Below are 22708 nucleotides of genomic sequence, written 5' to 3'. Positions count from 1 at the left end.
GATTCTCTTCTTCTTTACCCTACCTGCCGTCACTGATGCTGTTCCTCCTGTGGACTTAGAAAGTTGTGCACTTCCACATTTGATCAGGTATACAATTACTACTAACACCAAGATCACAATGAAAATAATATAATCCCTTCCAGGGTTGATGTTCCCGGAGAGCCTATCCAGTCTGAGAGCCAACCACCCAAGGTAAATGGTTCAGGTTCTTTGAGTTTCCCCACCTCCTTCTTGATGTGTACAACCAGATTAGTTATGTTTACTGAACTGTCTGGTATGTAAGTGCAGCGCGCTGATCCAATTACTGCACATGTCCCACCCCTTGCTGCCAAGACGCAATCCAATGCCATTATAATCCCTTTGTATGCATGGCAACCATCTCACCATTGACCATCGCAAGGGCAGCTTCTGGCAACTTGTTCCCAATGGAACAATTATCTGTCGCATTGTTCTAACCACTCCATATTCAGTAACTATTATGCCGAAAACTGTTCTCCTTCTGTCATAACACACTGGCGTCGTGGCAGATGAGGGAGTTTATTACGACGGAAGTTTCTTTAGGGTAACAAGATCCCTTCCATCCAAGGGAGCCAAGCGTAGGCTCTATCTCCACGAATCCAGTGTACCATTTTTAAGTTGGATATTATGGTTCACTGAAGCAATATGATGTATTACATGACTGGTCATTACTGGGTGGGTTCAGGCATAGCATACTCCTTGGGCTTACTGTGTAATCACTTTCTGTTACCCCTAAGTTTTTGCCAGAACTTCCCAACTTCTCTGTGCAATAGATTTCTCTCGGTTCAGGTGCTGTTTTAAATCTAGACTAGGAACTGATCCTATTAAATTATAAACAAGTGTGTACCTCTATGTACAGTTAGCCTTCCTGCACAGGCCTCACTGGTGTGAAACTACTCCCTTACCTCCTAACTTAAAGATCCTAATATGTAATGTCCTCATGTGTGTGCCAAATATAAATATTAACATGTGTTTCCTGAGGAAGATGCTGAAAGAACCTAGATGCTGGTCCTGTTTAAGTTAATATCTGCTTACTCAGTACTAGAAAAAATGAAAACACAGAAATTCATTATAACAATTGCCATGATTCTTCTTTTACACAAGCTTTGACCGTTAGTCAATGTTAAACAAGCAAAATTCAATTATATCCCACATTACAATCACGATACACTTGATGTGGTCTTCTTATCATCAATGTTGGGTGTAGTTCCGTTGTTCTGCCGCTGGGATGTGGACTTGGGCTTGGTTTGCCTTCTTTTTTCAAGAGTTCTCACAACTCTATAAAACAAAAGTCTGATGCCTCGCAGCATTAAGTTAGTTCCTTATCAATTCAATCATTCCTATCCTTTTCCCTCTAATACTACCCTGATTATTTTGCGCTATTATCCGACTTAACCTAATTGCTAATCTACAAATTCAAATTACTCCAGCAAAGTTCTCTAGCTATTACAAGAGCCATTATTACCCCCTGTTCAGTAGGATTATAAATCCACTGAGGTGATCTACTGATACTTACCCCTTCAGGATTACTTATTGAGATAAAGTTTTAACTGAGTCCAGTGTCGCCACCGCGGCCTGGGTTTCTCATCAATGAGGGCACATGTTTGTCCTGCAATGATTACATTGAGGACCTCCCCACTTGACCCCTAGCCCTTTCCTGTCTGTCATAAGTTTCACCATTACCTTATCCCCTGGTGTAAGTAACTTAGGAGTGTTCTCCTCTGCTAGTTTCGTCCAGTCTCTGTGTTGCTGTAGGGTAACCACCTGTATTTTATCAATTAATTCTCTCATGCGTTGAAACACTGCGCTTTGGCTCATTTCAAGTTCTCCCCCACCCGTAATTGCATCCTTTTGGAGGCGCATTGCTTTTCCCGTCATCAGTTCAAAAGGGGATAACCTTGTTCCTCGAGAAGGAGTAGCTCTTTGTCGTCACAACATTGCAGGCAAAGCCTGCACCCAATTGTTTCCTTCCTGTAGAATTGCCCTGGCTAGACTGTTCTTTAACGTCCTGTTCATCCGCTCTACCATTCCTGAACTCTGGGAGTGGTATGGTATGTGAAATATTTGCTTTATTCCCAATATTTTGCAGGCTTCTCTTAAAACTTTCACTGTGAAGTGGGTTTTCTGATCTGAATCTAACTGAAGAGGCATACCCCATCTGGGTATTACCTCATTTACTAATATCAAAGCCACTGTTTTGACTGTAACATCTCTACATGGGAATGCCTCTACCCACCAAGTAAACTGATCAATAATTACTAGGTAACAGGTCTTTCCTTGCACTCTGGGTAAGGGCCCTGTAGAAGGCTGTGGTTGATTACCCATCTTGACCTTGCAGGGACAACCTGGTTCCACTAGGGTGCACTGCAGGCACCTTTGACAAATGTGGCCCCTGCCGGTGTGTGCTAATCCATCATATGCCTCCAGTAAGGTCTGTTGTATTACTTCTGGGGCTATTCTACCTTCCCTTCTCCAAATGCTGTCTCGACGTCTCTGTCCTCCATGTTATTCCCATTCCTGTTTCTCTTCCTCTGACGCCTGTTCCTGTATCTGTTTCACATTGATGTCTGTGACCTCCCTGGCTTGTGCTGCTGCCACACTTGCTTTTTGGATTCCTTCCAAATTCTGTTGTAACAGATTTTTAGCTGCCTTATCTGCTCTGCTGTTTTCTTCTTGGGCCTGGGTGGAAATCATCTGATGGGCCTGTATTTTTATACTGCAACTTCTCAGGAACTGTGAGCCGTCTGAAGTAAATTCCTGATTAGATGTTCATGCTGGGTATGTCTCCGCTAAATGTTACAAATCCCCTTCTTCTCCAAGTTGTCATGTAGTCATGGACTACGCCAAAGACGTATCGGCTATCTGTGAACACACTTACTCGTTTTCCTTTACTCCATTCTAAAGCATTGGTCAAAGCTAATAACTCTGCTACTTGTGCTGAATTGCTCCCTGAGATTTGTTCTCCTGAAATCACTGTTCCTTCGTCATTCACCACCGCCCATGCCGTGCGAGGTTGGCCATTGACATATTTCCTGGCTCCATCTACTTACAGATTAATCACTCCCTCCCCGGTAAGTGGTTCCTTTGCTAACCCTCTTCGCTCGCTCCTTCTGTCACTTCCGCTATACATTCACGCTCTGTTCCTTGCACTGTTACCCCTGTTCCTGCAGAATTTCCTCTTACATCTCTGCTGATCTCTACATGTTTTGTCTCCTGGCAAAAGATATGCTTCCCACTTTAAACGTCTTCCATCAGAATCTCTTATTAACCTCCCTGCTTCTAAAAGCTTGTGTGTGGACTGTAGAGAATTATTTTTCCCACTAAGGTAAGTGGCTGGGACACTCTCAGGACCCAGGGGACACATGCTAAAGCCGTTACACATTGATACATTCCCCTGGCTACTGAATCTATCTACCCCCGTGCCGTTGGGTCACGACTGCAGCTTGGACTCCGTACCTCTCCTGACAAAAAATGTGAAATAGCTTGGTAAGATCCAGTAGAACAATGCAGACACAAAGAGCCCAGATCTCTGCCAAATTCTTATCCTCTTTTTTAAAGGATGACCTTGGTCATTGATCAACCCCCAAAAAATCAAGGAACTTGAGACTTTAGTATCTTACTTTGATTTTTAAAGTGTCTGCATTAGTCTTAATTCTGCTGTCACCTGCAATTCCCAAGCATCCACACAAGGGTGCTTTCGCTCTCACCCACAGCCTGCCTACCACTCTCTCTCTCTCTCTCCAACCCAGATAACCTCTCTGCTCTCACTTTTTAACCCCTTACTTCCCCCTCTGAGAATTTCTCACTGGATTCTTTTTCTCTATCAACTCTAGCTCTCTCTCCTCTGTCCTCTCCACAGGCTGTCGGATCACAGCCTGTTTGACTGTCTCTCTGTCTCTGTCTCTCTCTGTGTCTCTTAACCCCTTAAGTCTCGCTCTAAGCAAACCCGGGACTCTCACTACTCTCCTGCACCCCCTCCTTGGGGACTTCTCATTTTCTTTTTTATTTTTAACACGCCTTAGCACAACCTCACCTTTGTGCCAACTTTTTGTTGGAGTCTTGTCACCTGGTGTGCTGCTGCTCCCTCTTTCTTTTGGAGTCTCGTCACCCGACGTGTGGCTCCCCGTGGGCACGGCTTTCTCTCTGGCTCTGCTCCCGGACTGATCCGGGGTCTTTTTCATACCCGGTCCTCCATATTAAGTGCCCTGAACTCCTCATGCCCTCTCCGACCCTCAGTAACACTGTGCCCCACCACACCTCACAGTGATTCAGTTGAGTCAATTTATGGTCCTAATGGCCTGACAGGGGCTCCTGTAACTAATTGTGGTGGTCAATGTAAAAACATACTCACCCCCACTTAGGAGTCCTGTCCTGCCGTCTGAAACCAGTGACATCACCCTGCTCGCAGCGCCAAATTGTAGACGGGGGCTTCCTCTCGAGGCTATTTATAGCTACTAAAGCTAATACAAAGACTCAAAATACAGTGTACTGATGTTGAAGACATGACTTTATTTAACCAAACAATCGAATGGGAGAATGATATGAGGAAGCCCTGCACTCAAGGTCTTGAATGCGGGCAGTCGGATATCAGTCTGAAGAACAATGCCCCTGTGAAGGCAATTATACATTCCCAAAATCATATTGCCCACCTTTCCGGTGGGCATTATCCAGTAAACATTAATACAAATCAGTCAATAGTCATCCTGTCATTAACTCCAGCCAATAACAATACACATCCTGACCTAATGGGATTTAATTTGTTATTAATTTATGGACGTTACCTCCCTTCTGTTGCCCAGCAATATGGGACGCTGGACAGTGAAATGATTCCCACTGAATTGAACCCACGTGACTCCTGTCCGACCCTGAGAAATACTTCATGTCTGCTCACCACCTGCGTTAAGTGTGGCTGACCAGGAGTCTCTCCTGCTCTTACCTGCTTCCATTGGTGTGTTGGAAGGACTTTGCAGGTTGACACTCAAACTGTTTGGCCACGTTATGAATACATCTTCCTTGGCCATCAAGTCCTGGGGTAGATTCCGGCTTGGATCACTGTCTGTGTGGAGTTTGCATGTTCTCCCCGTGTCTGTGTTTTTCCTCCGGGTGCTCCGTCTGAAAGACGTGCTGGTTAGGTGCATTGGCCATGCTAAATTCTCCATCAGTGTCCCCGAACAGGCGCTGGAGTGTGGCTACTAGGGGAATTTCACAGTAACATCATTACAGTGTTAATGTGAGAATAATTAATTTTTTTTAAACTTCTAACCTCAGCCGGTACGGGAATTGAACCCACGCTGTTGACATTGCTTTGCATCACTAGCCAGATGTGACTTGAACTCAGAGCTTCTGGCCCCGAGGCAGGGATGCTACCCACTGCGCCACAAGACCACAACAGTAATGCACATTCTCTACAAAATAAAACATAGACTGCATTACTACATACAGTCTATGTATAATAATATAGTCCATATATAATAAGACATAGTTTGTATATAATACATGGTATAAATAATAATACTGTGTGCGAAATGGAAAGTAAGAAACATTCCAGTTTTGTTTCTGATAAATCTCCTTAATGACTGATTGTTTAACAATTTTTTAATTCTCTATTAGATCAACTACTATTTTCCCAATTAAAGCAATAGTGGATAGTTTAGATATTCATTGCTGTTACGATAACCTGTCATCATGATTTGTGTCTCTAAACTAGCCTAAAAGTGGCTTTTCTGTAATGGGTCTGACTGAGCGAGAGTGCTGCAACATTATTTGTGGATGCTCTCTGTAATATTCCTGTAAATCATTGATAATGGACAGGGATTGACTGAATCGCTCCAAGAACAGACAAAAAGAGAGAAATTTCTATCCAAATCCCCCTCTTACATTACTCAGCACTCCGCCAGGCATTTCAATCAATCAATTTCTGCAAAGGGGTTTTATTTCAGTGAGGTTTGTGAGGCCGCACTCATCGCAGGAAAGTTGATTTACAGATGATCAGGTTACATAGACTCAGCCACACAGTGCAAGGTGTGGAGAACACCAGTGAGACAGCACTACTAGGATAATTTATAACTACCATTACACATAGTGGCTCACTCTTTAATTCCTGAATATCAAAGTTAGATAATCTGTAAGGTTTCGAATGTTCTATTTACCTCTCTAAAATAGGGAGTGTCTGTTTTGAAGTATCATGCTGTTGGGGTTGGTTTAGCTCGGATGGCTGGACATCATGCAAAGCAATATCAACAACGTGGGTTCAATTCCCGTTCCAGCTGGAAGGTTTTTTTTTATCTATTATTGTCACAAGTGGACTTATTTTCACACTGCAATGAAGTTACTGTAAAAATCCCCTAGTCGCCACACTCCGGCGCCTGTTCGGGTACACCAAGGGAGAATTGAGCATGGCCAATACATCTAACCAGCACGTCTTTCGGACTGTGGGAGGAAACCGGAGCACCCGGAGGAAACCCATGCAGACACGGGGAGAACATGCAGACTCCACACAGACACTGACCCGAGCTGGGAATCAAACCCGGGTCCCTGGCGCTGTGAGGCAGGGATGCTCAATACATGATCAACTCTTTTATATAGTTTGTACAATGGTTTAGTGCATACAATGTCCTAGGAGGAAACTGGAGTACCCAGAGGGAACCCACGCAGACACGGGGAGAACATGCAAACTCCACACAGACAGTGACCCGAGCTGGGAATTGACCCAGGGTCCCTGGCGCTGAGAGGCAGCAGTGCTAATCACTGTGCCACCCTAATTCTGTGCCACCTCCTCAACCTTGTCCCTTGCCTGAGGTGTGGTGATCGTCAGGTTAAATCACCACCAGTCAGTTCTCCCCCACAAAAGAGTTGAGCATCCTTTGGTCCTCTGGGAATGTGGTGACTTTTATCGCCCTGTAAAAGTGCACTGAACTGTTTTCAACAGGTGGATTATATTCATGTCTGTGATTGTTGTGGGCGTCAGACTTAATATACTTTGACTTGTGCACAGAATAACACAGAAAACTAGCCAGTGATGGCTTCACACCATGATTTACCGTTGAGTGACAGTATGTGGCAGTGAGCAGTATTTTCACATGTGTGTATTATCAAGTTTGTCAGTAATGTGTCAATGCACATAAGGATTCTGTCAAAATGCCCACCATTCATATAAAATGCTATTGAAATGTGTAGCAGGCAAAGGACAAGATACAATGTTGTTGAGCGATTTCTGGCTGATATTATGGTCTTAGCTTTGAGGATTGCGATGACATGAATACTGAACCTCTGTGCATTTAAGATATGAATCCTCAGTAGAATTCCTCAGTTCTGATGCTTTGACATTGCATTTAATGTGTTAAACACGGAGTGGAAAAAATGGGCGGCACGGTAGTTAACACTGCTGCCTCACAGTGCCATGGACCCCAGTTCGATTCCTGGTTTGGGTCACTGTCTGTGTGGAGTCCGCACGTTCTCCCCGTGTCTGCGTGGGTTTCCTCTGGATGCTCCGGTTTCCTCCCACAGTCCGGATGACGTGCTGGTTAGGTGTATTGGCCATGCTAAATTCTCCCTCAGTGTTACCCGAACAGGCACCGGAGTGTGGCAACTGGGGGATTTTCACAGTAACTTCATTGCAGTATTAATGTAAGCCTACTTGTGACACTAATAAATACATTTTAGTATGTGTTGTGCCTGTTATTGAGTGCAAAATCAGGGCCGGTGCAAGCGTACTACGCGACCTTTACCCTTGCCTCACACACCCCCAACCCCACACCTCAGAATTAACTTTTGAAAATGAATGTTATAAATATTCGTATGAAGGAAAATTCAGCTGTTATAATTACAGATTTAGTGCATCTTGTAGACACGATGGGCCAAGTGGCCTCCTTCTGCACCGTAACAATTCTGTGATTTTCCATGAAGAATTAGAATATTATATTTGATTATACATTCTCATTGTTGTACATTTTTCACACAAAATGTAGAAGAAGAAATACACGTTAAAATGTGGCTCACCTGCCATAATACCATGTGTTCCTGCTCCCCCTAACTCCACAGTTCTGGCGATGGGCACCCTCCAACAATCTACTCCCATTGCCACCCCCATGATCTGAACAAACCCCTTCCCTGGAATTTACCCGAGGGTTGGCATCTCCAAATGCACCATTCTCATGGATCTGGTATGTGAGGAAGTGTCATAGGTGCTGGCAGCTCAACCCAAAGATGAGGCCCGAGATCCAATTCTGGGACTTCCCCCAGGCTGCACTGTTTGGACCAGGCTGAGGAAATCCGGCTGCTCAAAGCAAGAAAAGACAACCTTAGGGAGGGAATAATAGTCTTTATTGCTTCCCTGACGGTTCCCCCTCCAAGCTTACTAACTTCCCTGGATTTAACATCGCTACACAACCCCGTATGCTTGCGACCAGGGCACGGAACCCCTGGGGTCAGGGGCTGGTCAGCCTCTCTTACTCAGACCCCAGGGATCAGAAGCCCATCTGGATTGGAACCCACCCCTTCCTATCAGGTCAGGGATCAGATCCGCCCCACCCTACCTGCACTCTTCTCTCAAATCTTCGAGATCCTACTGGGAGCCAAACCTGCTGATCAGGCTAATTTGCGGGTTAGGATCCTGTTACAAAAGCACATATGTTGTACAGTCAAAAACTCCACAGCTTTTCCCAAAGGTAGGGGAGTCTAAAACTAGAGGGCATAGGTTTAAGGTGAGAGGGAAGAGGTACAAAAGGGTCCAGAGGGGGCAATTATTTCACACAGAGGGTGGTGAGTGTCTGGAACAAGTTGCCAGAGGTAGTAGTAGAGGTGGGTACAATTCTGTCTTTTAAAAAGCATTTAGACAGTTACATGGGTATGATGGGTATAGAGGGATATGGGCCACTTGGGACTAGCTCGGTGGTTAAAAGAAAAGTGTGGCATGGACAAGTTGGGCCGAAGGGCCTGTTTCCATGCTGTAAACCTCTATGACTATGGCTCTATGTGAAAAAGAGTTTTCCATCCAAAATTATTTTCCTACTGCTCAGAAAACCTGCGCTGCCAGTATCTGTGCCTTGATCTTAACTCCTGGAATCAAACCCTACAGCAGTAGGGATTACGATCCATATAACACACTCAGCAGCACTAAAAGCAAACACACTATAGAGATCACTGCATTAATACAAGTGGTTTCACTCCCTTCTTGATGACTTTCCATAGTTTGTTTCCATGTGAACTGTTGTTGACTCCTGGATTTATCGTAGAATCCATATCATAGAATCCCTATTGTGCAGAAGAAGGCCATTTGGCCCACCGAGTCTGTACCAGCTCTCTGAAGAACATCTCACCCAAGCCCAACCCCTTGCCCTATGCCCGTAACCCTGTGTATTTAACATGGCTAATCCATCCAACCTACATTGAATACTAAGAGGCCAATCCACCTAACTTGCACATCTCTGAACTGTGGGAGGAAACCGGACCCACGCAGGCACGGGGAGAACGTGCAAACTTCACACAGTCACCCAAAGCCGGAATTGAAGGTAGGTCTCTGGTGCTGTGAGGAAACAGTGCTAACCACCGTGTCGCCCTGGGATCTGGACCTAGGCCTTATTTTCTCAAGGTCATCAATGCCAAAGATGCTCTAAATGTGTTTGCTGCCCCTGTATCTCAGGGCTCCCTGATAGTCATTCGCACAGTGACAGTCCATGGGGCAGGTAGTTCTTGCTGCACAGCGCAACTGCTCAGAATTTCCTCAGCATATTTTCCTGATCAGCTGCCATAACATTGAGGAAAAAAACTGTAAGCAGCATTGTGCAATTCTCTTCCCACACCTAGTGTTGCATGAAGGTGGACTTTTGTCTGCTTCCGTAGCTAGTAATTGCTGGAACAGGTAGATCATTTGTCACTAGAGGTTTATAGCTTAGGGGCGCCACAAACGTAGCTGGTCAGGAGTCTCTGTTCCACTCTTACACTGGACACTGAGGAGTAATTTATCATGGTCAATCCACCTAACTTGCACATCTCTGAACCGTGGGAGGAAACCGGACCCACGCAGACACAGGGAGAATGTGCAAACTTCACACAGTCATCCAAGGCCGGAATTGAAGCCAGGTCCCTGGCATGTTGGAAGGATTTACAGGTGGACACTCAACCTGTTGGTCCACGTTATGAACACACCTTCCTTGGCCATTGAGTCCTGGGGTGGAACTCGAACCTGGAGCTGTACAGATGCTACCCACTGTGCCAAAAGCCCTCCTGAGCAGCACAGAGAGAGGGTTTCACTCCATCACCTGCTGAAGCTATGGTGGCTAATTGACGGTGTGTATCTGTCGTCAGGGAAGATGCGACAAGTGTGACAAGGCGATTCAATGCAAGTTCAGCCTATGGTGCCTCCAAAATATTGAATTCCTTTATAAAATACAGCAGTGCTGGGAGCAGAAGCGGGGCCCAGGAAAATTTGGGAAGGCTGGTTTTCTTCCAGAAGCAGTTCACACCTGCTAGCTAGGGATCAAATTTTAGTTTTGGTCAAGTTTCAGGGGCTGGACGGTGATGGGAGTGAGAAACTCATCAGCTCATCATTGTGGGTGGCACGGTGGTGAGCACTGCTGCGTCTCAGCGCCAGGAACATGGCTTCAATTCCCAGCCTCGGGTCACTGTCTGTGTGGAGTCTGCACGTTCTCCCCGGGTCTGCGTGGGTTTCCTCCGGGTGCTTCGGTTTCCTCCCACAGTCCAAAGATGTGCGGGTTAGGTTGATTGGGCATGCTAAATTGCCCCTTTTTGTCAGGGGGACTAGCTAGATGCATGGGGATAGAGCCCTGGGTGGGATTGTGTTCGGTGCAGACTCGATGGGCCGAGTGGCCTCCTTCTGCACTGTAGGATTCTATGATTCTATGAGCTGCTTCAGGAATTTGGTCCAGTGTATTTTAACCCTGGAGCCTCACTTAAAGTGCTCGGGCTGGGAAGTTGATAGGGAGTTGTGGGAAATCATACACTGAGATGGGTAGACAGCAAGGTGGGCTTCTCAGACCAGTCAGCAGGAAACCTGTGATCAGGGGAGGTTAGAGCAGGTGTGTTGCAGGGAGAGCTTACTTGTGGGACTGAGATAATTGAAGTCACGTTCTGATGGATGGCTTCATCGGGAGCTGGTGTGTATATTTAAGTAAGGACAACTTTGGGTGCCTTCACAGGTTAAAATCGGGGGCTCCCAGCTCCTGATGTCCTAAGTAATCCGACAATTTTAAAAGTCCACCACCTGGTTTTAGCCAGGCACGTCGTGGTAAAGCCATTTCCCTGAACTTAATCCGGATGCCAACCTGTGCCAACAAGTAAAACTTCAAGAAGTTAACAGTTGTGTGACATTTCCTGACTTGTGTCAAATACAATGTTTGGTGGCGCGGTAGTTGGCGCTGCTGCCTCATGACGCCGGGAGCCCAGGTTCGGTTCCCGGCTTGGGCCGCTGTCTGTGTGGGGTGTGCGCATTCTCCCTGTGTCTGCGTGGGTTTCCTCCCACAGTCCAAAGATGTGCGGGTTAGGTGGATTGGCCGTGCTAAATTGCCCCTTGGTGTCAGGGGGACTAGCTAGGGTAAATACGTGGGGTTACGGGGATAGAGCCTGGGTGGGACTGTGGTCAGTGCAGACTCGATGGGCCGAATGGCCTCCTTCTGCACTGTAGGATTCGATGATTCTATGATATTAAATCCAACAGAGGCAGCATTCATACAACGTGGAAATGAACTTTTGCTTTTATTCAATTAATGGCTGACCCCGTTGCAGACTGAATCCCATTGTCTGACAGAGCCATTAAATTAAAACAGTCTGTTTCTCACACAGGAATATTTTCCATTCAATGATGTAATCAAGTGTTTGAACTTTAGTGACCCCGTAGCTGGGACTGATTAATTAACCCTTTCATCTAAACAGAGGTAGGCGTTTGGGTGTCAGGTTAGCACCAGGCGAAGTGCAAGTTTTCAGTTCCCCGGCTTGGACGGCTGGCTACCCTTCAGGTACAGCGCGACATGACTAATGGTGCAGAGGCCTGAACTCCAGAGAAAGCACATATCTCACTGTGGCACATCAAGATTGAATTCAGTTTAAAATAAAATGCTGGTGTCGGTAAGAGTGATGGCAAAGCTGTCAGATTGCCTTAAAAACTCTGCTCCTTCAGCAATGCCCTTCGGGACTGAGACATGCTGCCCTTCCCAGTCTGGGTCAGCTGTGACTCCAGTCAACCTGGGTGGACTCATAGCTGCCCTCTAACCCTAACCCTAAATGACCAAGCAAGCGTCACTCTGTTAGATAGAGCATTCAAGAAAGATAACCACCAAGGGGAAATAAGGGATTGCCAACAAATGACAACCTTTCCAGTGATGACCACATCCCTCGAATGAATATTATATATATATATATGCATAAATAACTCACTCTATTTTCTGGTAGGTGTTATTTCAATGCTTGTATTTAACTGTTTAAAATAAATTAGTAATACCATCGTTAAGAGGACATATAGGCATTGAAGGAAGTAGTACTTTACATTTAGTAATCTGTTGCTTAAATAAACACTCTCTGGGGGGAATATTCCCGTTCCGCCCACCACTGGAATCGTAGCAGGTGGGAAAGGGCGGACCATGCAAAGGTCTGTTGACCCCAGGCAGGATTTTCCGGTTTCGGGGCGAGCATGGCTGGAAAATCCAGCCCACAATTTTTTATATACCAAATAAATACTCTCCAGCATCATCATCACGGTGGCACAGTGGTTAGCACTGCTGCCTCACAGCGCCAGGGACCCAGGTTCGATTCCTGGCTTGGGTCACTGTCTGTGTGGAGTTCGCACATTCTCCCCGTGTCTGCGTGGGTTTCCTCCGGGTGCTCCGGTTTCCTCCCACAGTCCCAAAGACGTGCTGGTTAGGTGCATTAGCCGTGCTAAATTCTCCCTCAGTGTACCCGAACAGGCGCCGGAGTGTACCTGAACAGGTGTCGGAGTGTGGTGACTAGGGGATTTTCACAGTAACTTCATTGCAGTGTTAATGTATCTAACTTGTGATACTAATAAATAAACTTTACTTAATCATCAGGAGAAAATTTATCTCTGTGGCCCATGAATTTATAGACCCAATGGGGACATCATAGCTTTGCCAACCCTCCTTAATTAACTGGGAATCTCCCAGAATTAATGATTGATCTCTCAGATACTGCTGCTGGAAAACCAGGAGAGAAGTGCTTTGTACTTGTGGTACCTTCAGGCCTGTGGCCTCAGCACGTTTAGTTACAAGTAAAGGCTATACTGAGGCGTGCAGTGTCATGGCTGCAGCCAACTCCTGAGAAGGTTCTAGAACAGAAACCTCAGCTCACCCGGGTGATCCACTTGATTTGATTTATTATTGTCACATGTATTAACATACAGTGAAAAGTATTGCTTCTTGCACGCTATACAGACAAAGCATACCGTTCATAGAGAAGGAAAGAAGAGTGTGCAGAATGTAGTGTTGCAGTCATATCTAGAGTGTAGAGAAAGATCAACTTAATGCAAGGTAAGTCCATTCAAAAGTCTGACAGCTGCAGGGAAGGAGCTGTTCTTGAGTTGGTTGGTACGTGACCTCAGACTTTTGTATCTTTTTTCCGACAGAAGGTGGAAGAGAGAATGTTCGGGGTGCGTGGGGTCCTTAATTATGCTGGCTGCTTTTCCGAGGCAGCGGGGAGTGTAGACAGAGTCAATGGATGGGAGGCTGGTTCGCATGACGGATTGGGCTACATTCACGACCTTTTGTAGTTTCTTGCGGTCTTGGGCAGAGCAGGAGCCAGACCAAGCTGTGATACAACCAGAAAGGATGCTTTCTGTGGTGCATCTGTAAAAGTTGGTGAAAGTCATAGCTGACATGCCAAATTTCCTTAGTCGTTTGAGAAAGTAGAGGCATTGGTGGGCTTTCTTAACCATAGTGTCGGCATGGGGGGGCCAGGACAGGTCGTTGGTGATCTGGGCACTTAAAAACTTGAAACTCTTGCTGTCAGCTGAAAGCACAATGACAGGTGCCTCTTCAGGCAGACAATTCAGTTTCCATGGAGACATCGGTTGTGCCTGTCACAGGACGACCAGGTACTTCAGTGCTTGGATTTCTTTTATTCATTCGTGGGACACGGGCGTTGCTGGCTGGCCAGCATTTATTGCCCATCCCTAGTTGCCCTTGAGAAGGTGGTGGTGAGCTGTCTTCTTGAATCGCTGCAGTCCGTGTCATAGAAATCATAGAAACCCTACAGTGCAGAAAGAGGCCATTCGGCCCATCGAGTCTGCACCGACCACAATCCCACCCAGGTCCTCTCCCCATATCCCCACATATTTACCCACTAATCCCTCTAACCTACACATCCCAGGACACTAAGGGGCAATTTAGCATGGCCAATCAACCTAACCCGCACATCTTTGGACTGTGGGAGGAAACCGGAGCACCCGGAGGAAACCCACGCAGACATGAGGAGAATGTGCAAACTCCACACAGACAGTGACCCAAGCTGGGAATCGAACCCAGGTCCCTGGAGCTGTGAAGCAGCAGCGCTAACCACTGTGCTACCGTGCCGCCCCTAAATGTGCTGTGGGTTGACCCACAATGCCGTTAGGGAGGGAATTCCAGGATTGGATAGTCAGCAACATTCCCAGATGGCAATATAGTTCCTGATGGCCGTACTGGTTCCTGGGGTAACTATCGCTCTGGCAAATGGTCTACGTATTTCCGGACGATCATTCCTTCTACATCCACTTGATAAGACTGGGCCCAGTTTTGGTTACAACTCCAAGAACCCAACTAGACCCACTTCCAGGCTCAATCTCGTTCTGAGACAACGGTTAATTAACTCAGTTGGTGGGACTCCTGTTGTTGCATGTGGAGTGGTCCTTTAGGCCAGAAGGAATCGGAAGATTCTGGTCTTCACGGTTCCTCCTGACTGCTTTTTTAGGTCAGATTTTAAGGTTTGGACGACTCGTTCAGCTAGTCAGTTAGATGCTGGGTGGTAAAGCGCAGTCCTAATGTGCTTGATACAATTGAAGGCAATGAAGTTCTGAAACTCAGTACTCGTGAAGGCTGTTCCATTATCACGGCACGGTGGTATAGTGGTTAGCACTGCTGCCTCAGAGCGCCAGTGACCCAGGTTCAATTCCGGCTTCGGGTCACTGTCACTGTCACTGTTGAGTTTGCACGTTCTCCCCATGTCTGCGTGGGTTTCCTCCGGGTGCTCCAGTTTCCTCCCAAACTCCAAAGATGTGTGGGTTAGGTGGATTGGCCATGCTAAATTGACCCTAGTGTCAGGGGGATTAGCAGGGTAAATATGTGGTGTTACGGAAATAGGGCCTGGGTGGGATTGCGGCCGGTGCAGACTCAATGGGTCGTATGGCCTCCTTCTGCAATGTAGGGATTCTATGATCAGAAACTGTGTCTTCATGTATTCCATGGGTGAAAAAAATTGGCAAAATTTCTCAACTGTAGTGTGCGATGTCAGAAACTTCACCTCTAACACTTCAATTCACTTTGAACGTGCATTGACAAAACCTTGTGCACATGAATGGACCAACATAATCAATATGGACTTATATCCGTGGCCACACAGGCCATTCCCAAGGCTGCAGTGGAGTTGCAGCAGGCAACCTTTGTTGTAATTGGCACTGTTCACAGTGCTGAACTAGGCTCTAAATGTCAGCATCAATCATAGGATCATAGAAACCCTACAGTGCAGAAAGAGGCCATTCGGCCCATCGCATCTGCACTGACTACAATCCCACCCACGCCCTATCCCTGTATTCCTACATATTTTACCCATTAATCTCTCTAACTACGCAACCTGGGACACCAAGGGGCAATTTAGCATGGCCAATCAACCTAACTTGCACATCTTTGGACTGTGGGAGGAAACCGGAGCACCCGGAGGAAACCCACGCAGACACAGGGAGAATGTGCAAACTCCACATAGACAGTGACCCAAGCTGGAATTTGAACCCAGATCCCTGGAGCTGTGAAGCAGCAGTGCTAACCACTGTGCTACCGTGCCGCCCCAAATGCTAGGCCACCAGACATAACTCCTGGTGAGTTTCTTCATCTTAGATATCTCTGGATGAGCACTGTGTAATTCAGCTAGGAGCAACTCTAGGCTGTGCTAAATTCTCTCTCGGTGTACCCGAACAGGCGCCGGAGTGTGGCGACTAGGGGATTTTCACAGTAACTTAATTGCAGTGTTTATGTAAGCCTACTTGTGACAATAATAAATAAACTTAAAATTTAATCACTTCCTTCTGGAATAGAGAATTGCAGAGGAAATGTTGACACCTGGAGCTTTCCAGTATAGAACCAAAAAACAGAACTTTGTTACTTTATCATACCTTTCATTCAGTGGAATAAATAGTTAATTCTTGAAGCATTTCTTTCTCACCTCACATTACTTTTTTTATTATCTCATGAAGACTATGGCCTCTGGACATGCTCAAAGCAACATCATTGTCATTCATAGAAAATCCACAAATGCATTGCTCTCTTGGGGATTAATTGGTGTAGACCTGAAATATTGTATTAACGATTCTTCTTTTCACTCTATGGGAGCCTCACGCACCAAAAGGTTACCCGTTATTCACAAAGTATCTTAGGACAAGGGTTGATGAATATTTTCCTAAAACTTGCGATGTGTTTTAATGAAATCAGCAGACAATAATCTTATTGATTATAAACAGTTGGACATCTTCCACAGAAGCAGTACAGTAATTCTACTGTTTTTTTTTGCATCATGAACCTGTCCTGGAGTGTTCTAAACCTTTACCACAGCGGGTTAACAAATCTTAGCAGGAACTGAAATTACAAATAATAAGAACAGGCTGTGATGACCAGTAAACACGGCGATAATATTCGTATCATTGTTACGGATGTTTTTGTTCCGATCCAAGTTGATCCCAGGATGAAACCAGGCTCAAAAGACCATAGCTTTTACGTTTTATATAAAACATGGAGGAACAGAATCACAGGACTACTAATTAGTTTTAACAAAAAGGAAAAACATTTTTTGAACATGGAAAAATTGGATTATAATACAATACTTCTTTACTCCCATCATAGCTTTACAAAAATATAGATTCTAGGATTAACAGGGAGTATAAAGTACATCATAAGCTACAATGGTCTCATTAACACAAAGTCCCTTTCAAGTACACAAGATGACTGTGGTCAAATACACTCTGCACTCTGAACTCCAAGTGAATGTCTCCTCAGAATCCTCCCAGATGATTGTCACATGAGAGTTTCCAAACTTCACTCCCCAAAAAACACGCTTTAAAATATTATTTCACAATAGTGCTTCCCATCAGCAGTTTGCATGCCAAACTCCAGACCTGATTTTACAAATGACTCTTTTAAATAAAGCTTCTTCTGCACTTCTAACAGTGAATCCAGTCCAGGATTTTATACCAACCTCTTTAGGATTTCTTTGTCTTGACTGCTGTACAAACTGTTCACAATTGCTTTAACTCCCCATTCTCAGATTATTTTAAAATGGCATCAAATGTTTCATTCACCTCTGAAGTCTGCTGTCCCACATTAAATCTAATTACCGCAATTGCTTCTTTAATCCAGAACACTGTTTACTCTTCCTTGAATTCCTCTGATAAATATCTCGATCTTTGTTCTCTTAACTCCAGTCGTCTTAAACGTTCTATCTGTCCCAATCCCTGGTTATCTAGACTAGTTCTTTAGGAAGCTTATTTTTGCAACCCCTTGTCCTGTCCAGCCTCTCCTGGGAGAGTTGAGAGAGGTTCATTCCCCAGTGTCCTGTCTCCAACTGCAATGTATGCAGCTAAAACTAAAGCTTAAAAAGCTTTTTCCCCTAAAAAGGATCTCAAGTTGCTAAGCTACACCCACATGCTTATGCTTTTTATTTATTCTTCATGGCATTGCCCTCTCTAAGCACAATACAAACACAGTTGGAACTTAACCAACCCCCACACATACAAACACCTTTGTCCAGCATGAATCTAACTATAAGTTTTACCTTTCCAGGCACAGAAACATTAAATTAAATACACTTAAAACTATATCTTATTTCTAATGTTTACCAAAACAAGTATAAATCCCTTAAAACTATCTTTGTTTTGCAATTGGATCTTTTTGTCTCTGCACTTGCAATAAACACATTGGGTAAGTAGAGGGCTAAGTATTTGTAATGTGAACAGTTATTGGATATTATTAACAGGGGCACTTCTTCGTGGGATGTAAGGAAGAAAAAGTAAATGAATTTTCCAATACATCTAAAAGATTCTGTTGAGTTCAGTCATGTTTTAAGAGCCTTGTTGGTGTATTGATTCACACTCATTAGAGGTCCACTGCTCAAAAGGTATCCTATTCTTTGAAAAAGACAGAATTGTTGGAATTGATAATACAAAGATCCATAAATATTGGATTAAGAAGGATAATTAACCACAGCTTGAGTATTTTGAAGTCATTCAGGTAGATCTTGACATTGAGCGACAGTCAATAGAAATTAAAGTTCAGAAAGATGTCAACTGTGCTGCAGACTCGTGATCTCTTCTCTAACATTCTTAGATAGTCAACAACTACTTCTCAAAGTGAACAATGCTGACCAAGGAATTGGTTACAGACTAATGACTGATAGGAAATGGCAGGATATTCACAGTGAGGGCACTGACTTCAAACCCAATATTAACCACAGGATGCATGAATGATAGGGGACTGCAAACATCCTAAAATAGCCAAGACAATAATAGCCAGACACAAACCCTACACTGACCATCAGACAACCAGAAGTAGGTTTCACGCTAACCTCCAGCAAACCAGGTATTAGGCAAGAGGGAAGCCAGTAAAGGCAAGAGAGGAAAGGATAAATAAGGCAGTGGGGAATAACATAAACTAGTTCAGGGGTGTTGAGGAAAATCCACTTAATTATAAAGTGCGAGGGCGAGGACGGCACGGTGGCACAGTGATTAGCACTGCTGCCTCACAGCAGTGAGGGACCCGGGTTCGATTCCCGGCTTGGGTCACTGTCTGTGTGGAGTTTGCATGTTCTCCCCGTGTCTGCGTGGGTTTCCTTCAGGTGCTCTGGTTTCCTCCCAAAGATGTGCGGTTTAGGTAGATTGGCAATACTAAATCGCCCCTTAGTGTCAGGGGACTAGCTGGGATAAATACATGGGGTTATGGGGATAGGACTCGGGTGGGTTTGTGGTCAGTGCAGACTTGATGGGCCGAATGGCCTCCTTCCGCACTGTAGGATTCTATGAAAAAGACCAGTAGGAGAATTGGGCAAAGGTGGAGACAGCTACCCAGATAAGAATGCTATATATGAATGAACTTAGTGTAAGAAGTGACTCCGAGGTCAGGAAATCATGTTGAAAGTTGGAAATGTCACCTGCTTAAATTTGTAGGTGATGCTGAAGCTGGGTCTTGACTCAGACTGAATTGTTTAAAGAACTTAATGTTCTATTCTCCGTGTAGATTGGAAACACTTCCTGGCTGATTGGATTGACGCGGGGGTTTTCCATTAATCTAATTACTTACGCTCCATTCTGTTTTTGCATTGCAGGCTCCTTGACTGTTTCTGTGACGGATATGAGAGCACCCTTGGTTGGGGCCTCCGGTGGTGTCTACGCACTCTGTTCGGCACATTTGGCCAATGTTGTCATGGTAATAGTTTAATTTGTGTTTCCCGAAAGCAGTTATACAAAATATTGAGGCGACACTGAAGGTCAAAGGGCATGCTGTAGAGCATCAGCTGTTTCTTTTGGCAGAGCACAAACCCTGAATCATGTGTTGTGCCTTGTAGAGGGTTTACGTCCCACAGCAAGGTCCCAGCCGAAGGCAGGACAGCGTCAGGGCATTGCCGTTGTTTAAAGTGTCTTGGAGCAGGCTTGTAGGAAAGTGGATAGAAAAAATCTGTTCAAAATTCAGGATGACATTCTTCTCCCAATTTCTTTAGGTTCCACCGCACTCCTGTTCCTCTTTTCCCGACCAGGAGGGCAGGCAAGCTAAGAATTCCCGTATTCCTGCTGGTAACAAGCCGCAGTAGGTCACTGGGAGATGTGAGAGGAACCGTCAGTTTGCCCTGTATGCCAGGGATTGGAGTGAGATTTCCTTTTCCAAGTAATTGTAAATTGATCTCTCTCCACCATCCATAGGAAACCAGACAGGAGGACAGTTGTAAAACAGAGCTGAAGGACACTCCGATTCCATTCCCACTCCGACCCGGCTGACTGGAATTTTAAATCACATAATAATTGAGAGCATCTTCAAGGCCTCTTGTTTTACGAGGTGTAGTAAAGTTGAAGGTGACTCAAGTGGCGTCAAGTAATAATTCACTTATTAATATATAAAATAACATATATATACAAGATAAGGATCTGACAGAACTGCAATACATGCGCCTATTCTCTTCTCCTCCCAGGCTCCAATCGAAGTTCCTCCCTGTCCCAGGATGCACACCCTTGCTCCCGACTGGCTCGGCTTTCCACGCAGCCTGTCCATAGAATCCCTACAGTGCAGAAGGAAGCCATTCGGCCCATCGATCCTGCACCGACAACAATCCCACCCAGGCCCTATCCCCATCGCCTCACATATTTACCCTGCTAATCTCCCTGACACTAAGAGGCAATTTGGCATGGTCAATCCCCCTAACCCGCACATCTTTGGACATGCCCGGGTTTGGCCCGATCACGTGGCCCTTAAAGGATCACTCCCTTAAAGGAGCCAAGCTCCCACACATTTCCCCCTCCTCCCCAATTCCTGAGTTCACTTATGGATGAAACAAAAGGAATATCATTAAACATAGGCATACATGGCACAATAATACGTCGGGGACACCCCAGAGAGAAGCTCATTGCAAAGTTAATCAGTCTGGAGACTTTGGGATCTGGAGGAATGTCTCAGCTCAGTACTGGGTCCGTCAGTGAGTATAGAATTTGGGCAGGCAAATTCAAAAGACAAACTCATCAATGCAGGGTCGACATCCTCTTCAGTAACTACTGTCTCTTCAGCTTCGGGAACCGTGGGCTGCCTCGGCTCAACATTAACAACAGGAATCCCTGGATCACCAACTGGCAAACACTAATCCACTGCAGCACACACCTGTTGGCTCCCTGTATCAGACCCAACTCTCTTCGTGGGTGGCACAGTGGTTTGCACGGCTGCCTCACAGCGCCAGGGTCCCGGGTTCAATTCCGGCCTCGGTTGACTGTGTGGTGTTTGCACTTTCTCCCCGTGTCTGCGTGGGTTTCCTCCGGGTGCTCCAGCTTCCTCCCACAGTCCGAAGATGTGCAGGTTAGGTTGATTGGCCATGCTAAAATTGACCCTAGTGTGGGGTTATGGGAATAGAGCCTGGGTGGGATTGTGGTCGGTACAGACCCGATGGACTGAATGGCCTCCTTCTGTACTGTAGGGATTCTATAATTCCTCAAATGATTCACATGCTTTCTTACACGGTGACTTTGTATTTCTACAACATAGGAGACTGGTTCTTTCTACAATCTTGCCAGCCATCCATATTGGTCGATCCTGGCCATAACTAAATCATCAACCTGGAAAGCACTGTCCCTTTTCCTCGAGCCAGTTTTCTTTCTGGGAGGTTTGCCGAGCCTTCACCCTCCCCGCCAAATCTGGAAATACCAAATCCAGACGGCGTCTCATTAATAATTCAGTTGGCGTAACCCCTGTGGTAACATGTGACGTGATATTGTGTGACAACAAGAAACTTGCCAAACGCAAAGGCAGTGGCCTGTCAACTTGCTGTTTCATAAATAAACGTTTGTACAGCTCATTCTGCACAACCATTGGAAGCTGGATGGTAAGGGACTGACTGAACTTGGCCAATACTGTTTGACGTGATAGTTTTCCGATACTCCTCAGCTGTAAATGCTAACAAGGGGCATCACAGTGGCACAGTGGTTAGCACTGCTGCCTCACAGTGTCAGGGACCCAGGTTCGATTCCCGTCTTGGGTCACTGTCTGTGTGGAGTTTGCACGTTCTCCCCGTGTCTGCGTGGGTTTCCTCCGGGTGCTCTGGTTTCCTCCCACAGTCCAAAGATGTGCTGGTTAGGTGGATTGGCCATGCTAAATTGCCCCTTAGTGTCAGGAATACTAGCTAGGGGTTATGGGGATAGGGCCTGGGTGGGATTATGGTCAGTGCAGATTTGATGGACTGAATTACCTCCTTCTGCACTGTAGGATTCTATGATAGAGCTTATCTCTGCACCTGCGCAGAGGTGATTGGTGGCACTGGTTTATCTTGGAATAAATCCTACAACGGCTTGTTATCTGACACTATGGTGAAATGTCTACCATGTATCTGCTGATGAAACTTTTCATCTCATAAATTACCACCAGACTTTTTTTTTCAACCTGAGAATACTTTTTCTCAACATTTGATAAGGTTCTTGACGCAAATGCAATTGGCTTCTCTGCTGCATCGGATATCTTGTGGGACAAGATTGTTCCAACTGTATATGGTGATGCATCACAAGTAACCACCAATGGTTTGATTGGATCAAAATGTACGAGCAGTGTCGATGACTGTAAGGCTTGCTAACTTTGGCAAATGCCTCATTTCGTGCTTCTCCCCATTTCCATCGCTGATATTTCTTCAAAAACTGAAGTGGGGCTAAAATTGTAGACACGTTTTGTAGGAATCTGCCGTAATAATTCACCATTTCTAGGAACGATTTTAACTCGGATACATTTTTAGGCTGTGGTACTTCCTT

General features: G+C 45.4%; 1 protein-coding gene across 1 annotated transcript in view; it reads left to right on the top strand.

The window, feature by feature from the left end:
- Positions 1–22708, top strand: part of rhbdl1 (rhomboid, veinlet-like 1 (Drosophila)) — a 98465-nt gene that overhangs the window by 65565 nt on the left and 10192 nt on the right. Inside the window, exon 4 of the mRNA XM_078240834.1 lies at positions 19543–19643. Within this exon, the coding sequence (XP_078096960.1) occupies positions 19543–19643 (101 nt within the window). The remainder of the gene's footprint in view (positions 1–19542; positions 19644–22708) is intronic.

The sequence above is a fragment of the Mustelus asterias genome, chromosome 23, assembly GCF_964213995.1.
Source record: "Mustelus asterias chromosome 23, sMusAst1.hap1.1, whole genome shotgun sequence".
Taxonomy (NCBI): Eukaryota; Metazoa; Chordata; class Chondrichthyes; order Carcharhiniformes; family Triakidae; genus Mustelus; species Mustelus asterias.
This window is presented reverse-complemented; position numbering and strand designations above follow the sequence as displayed.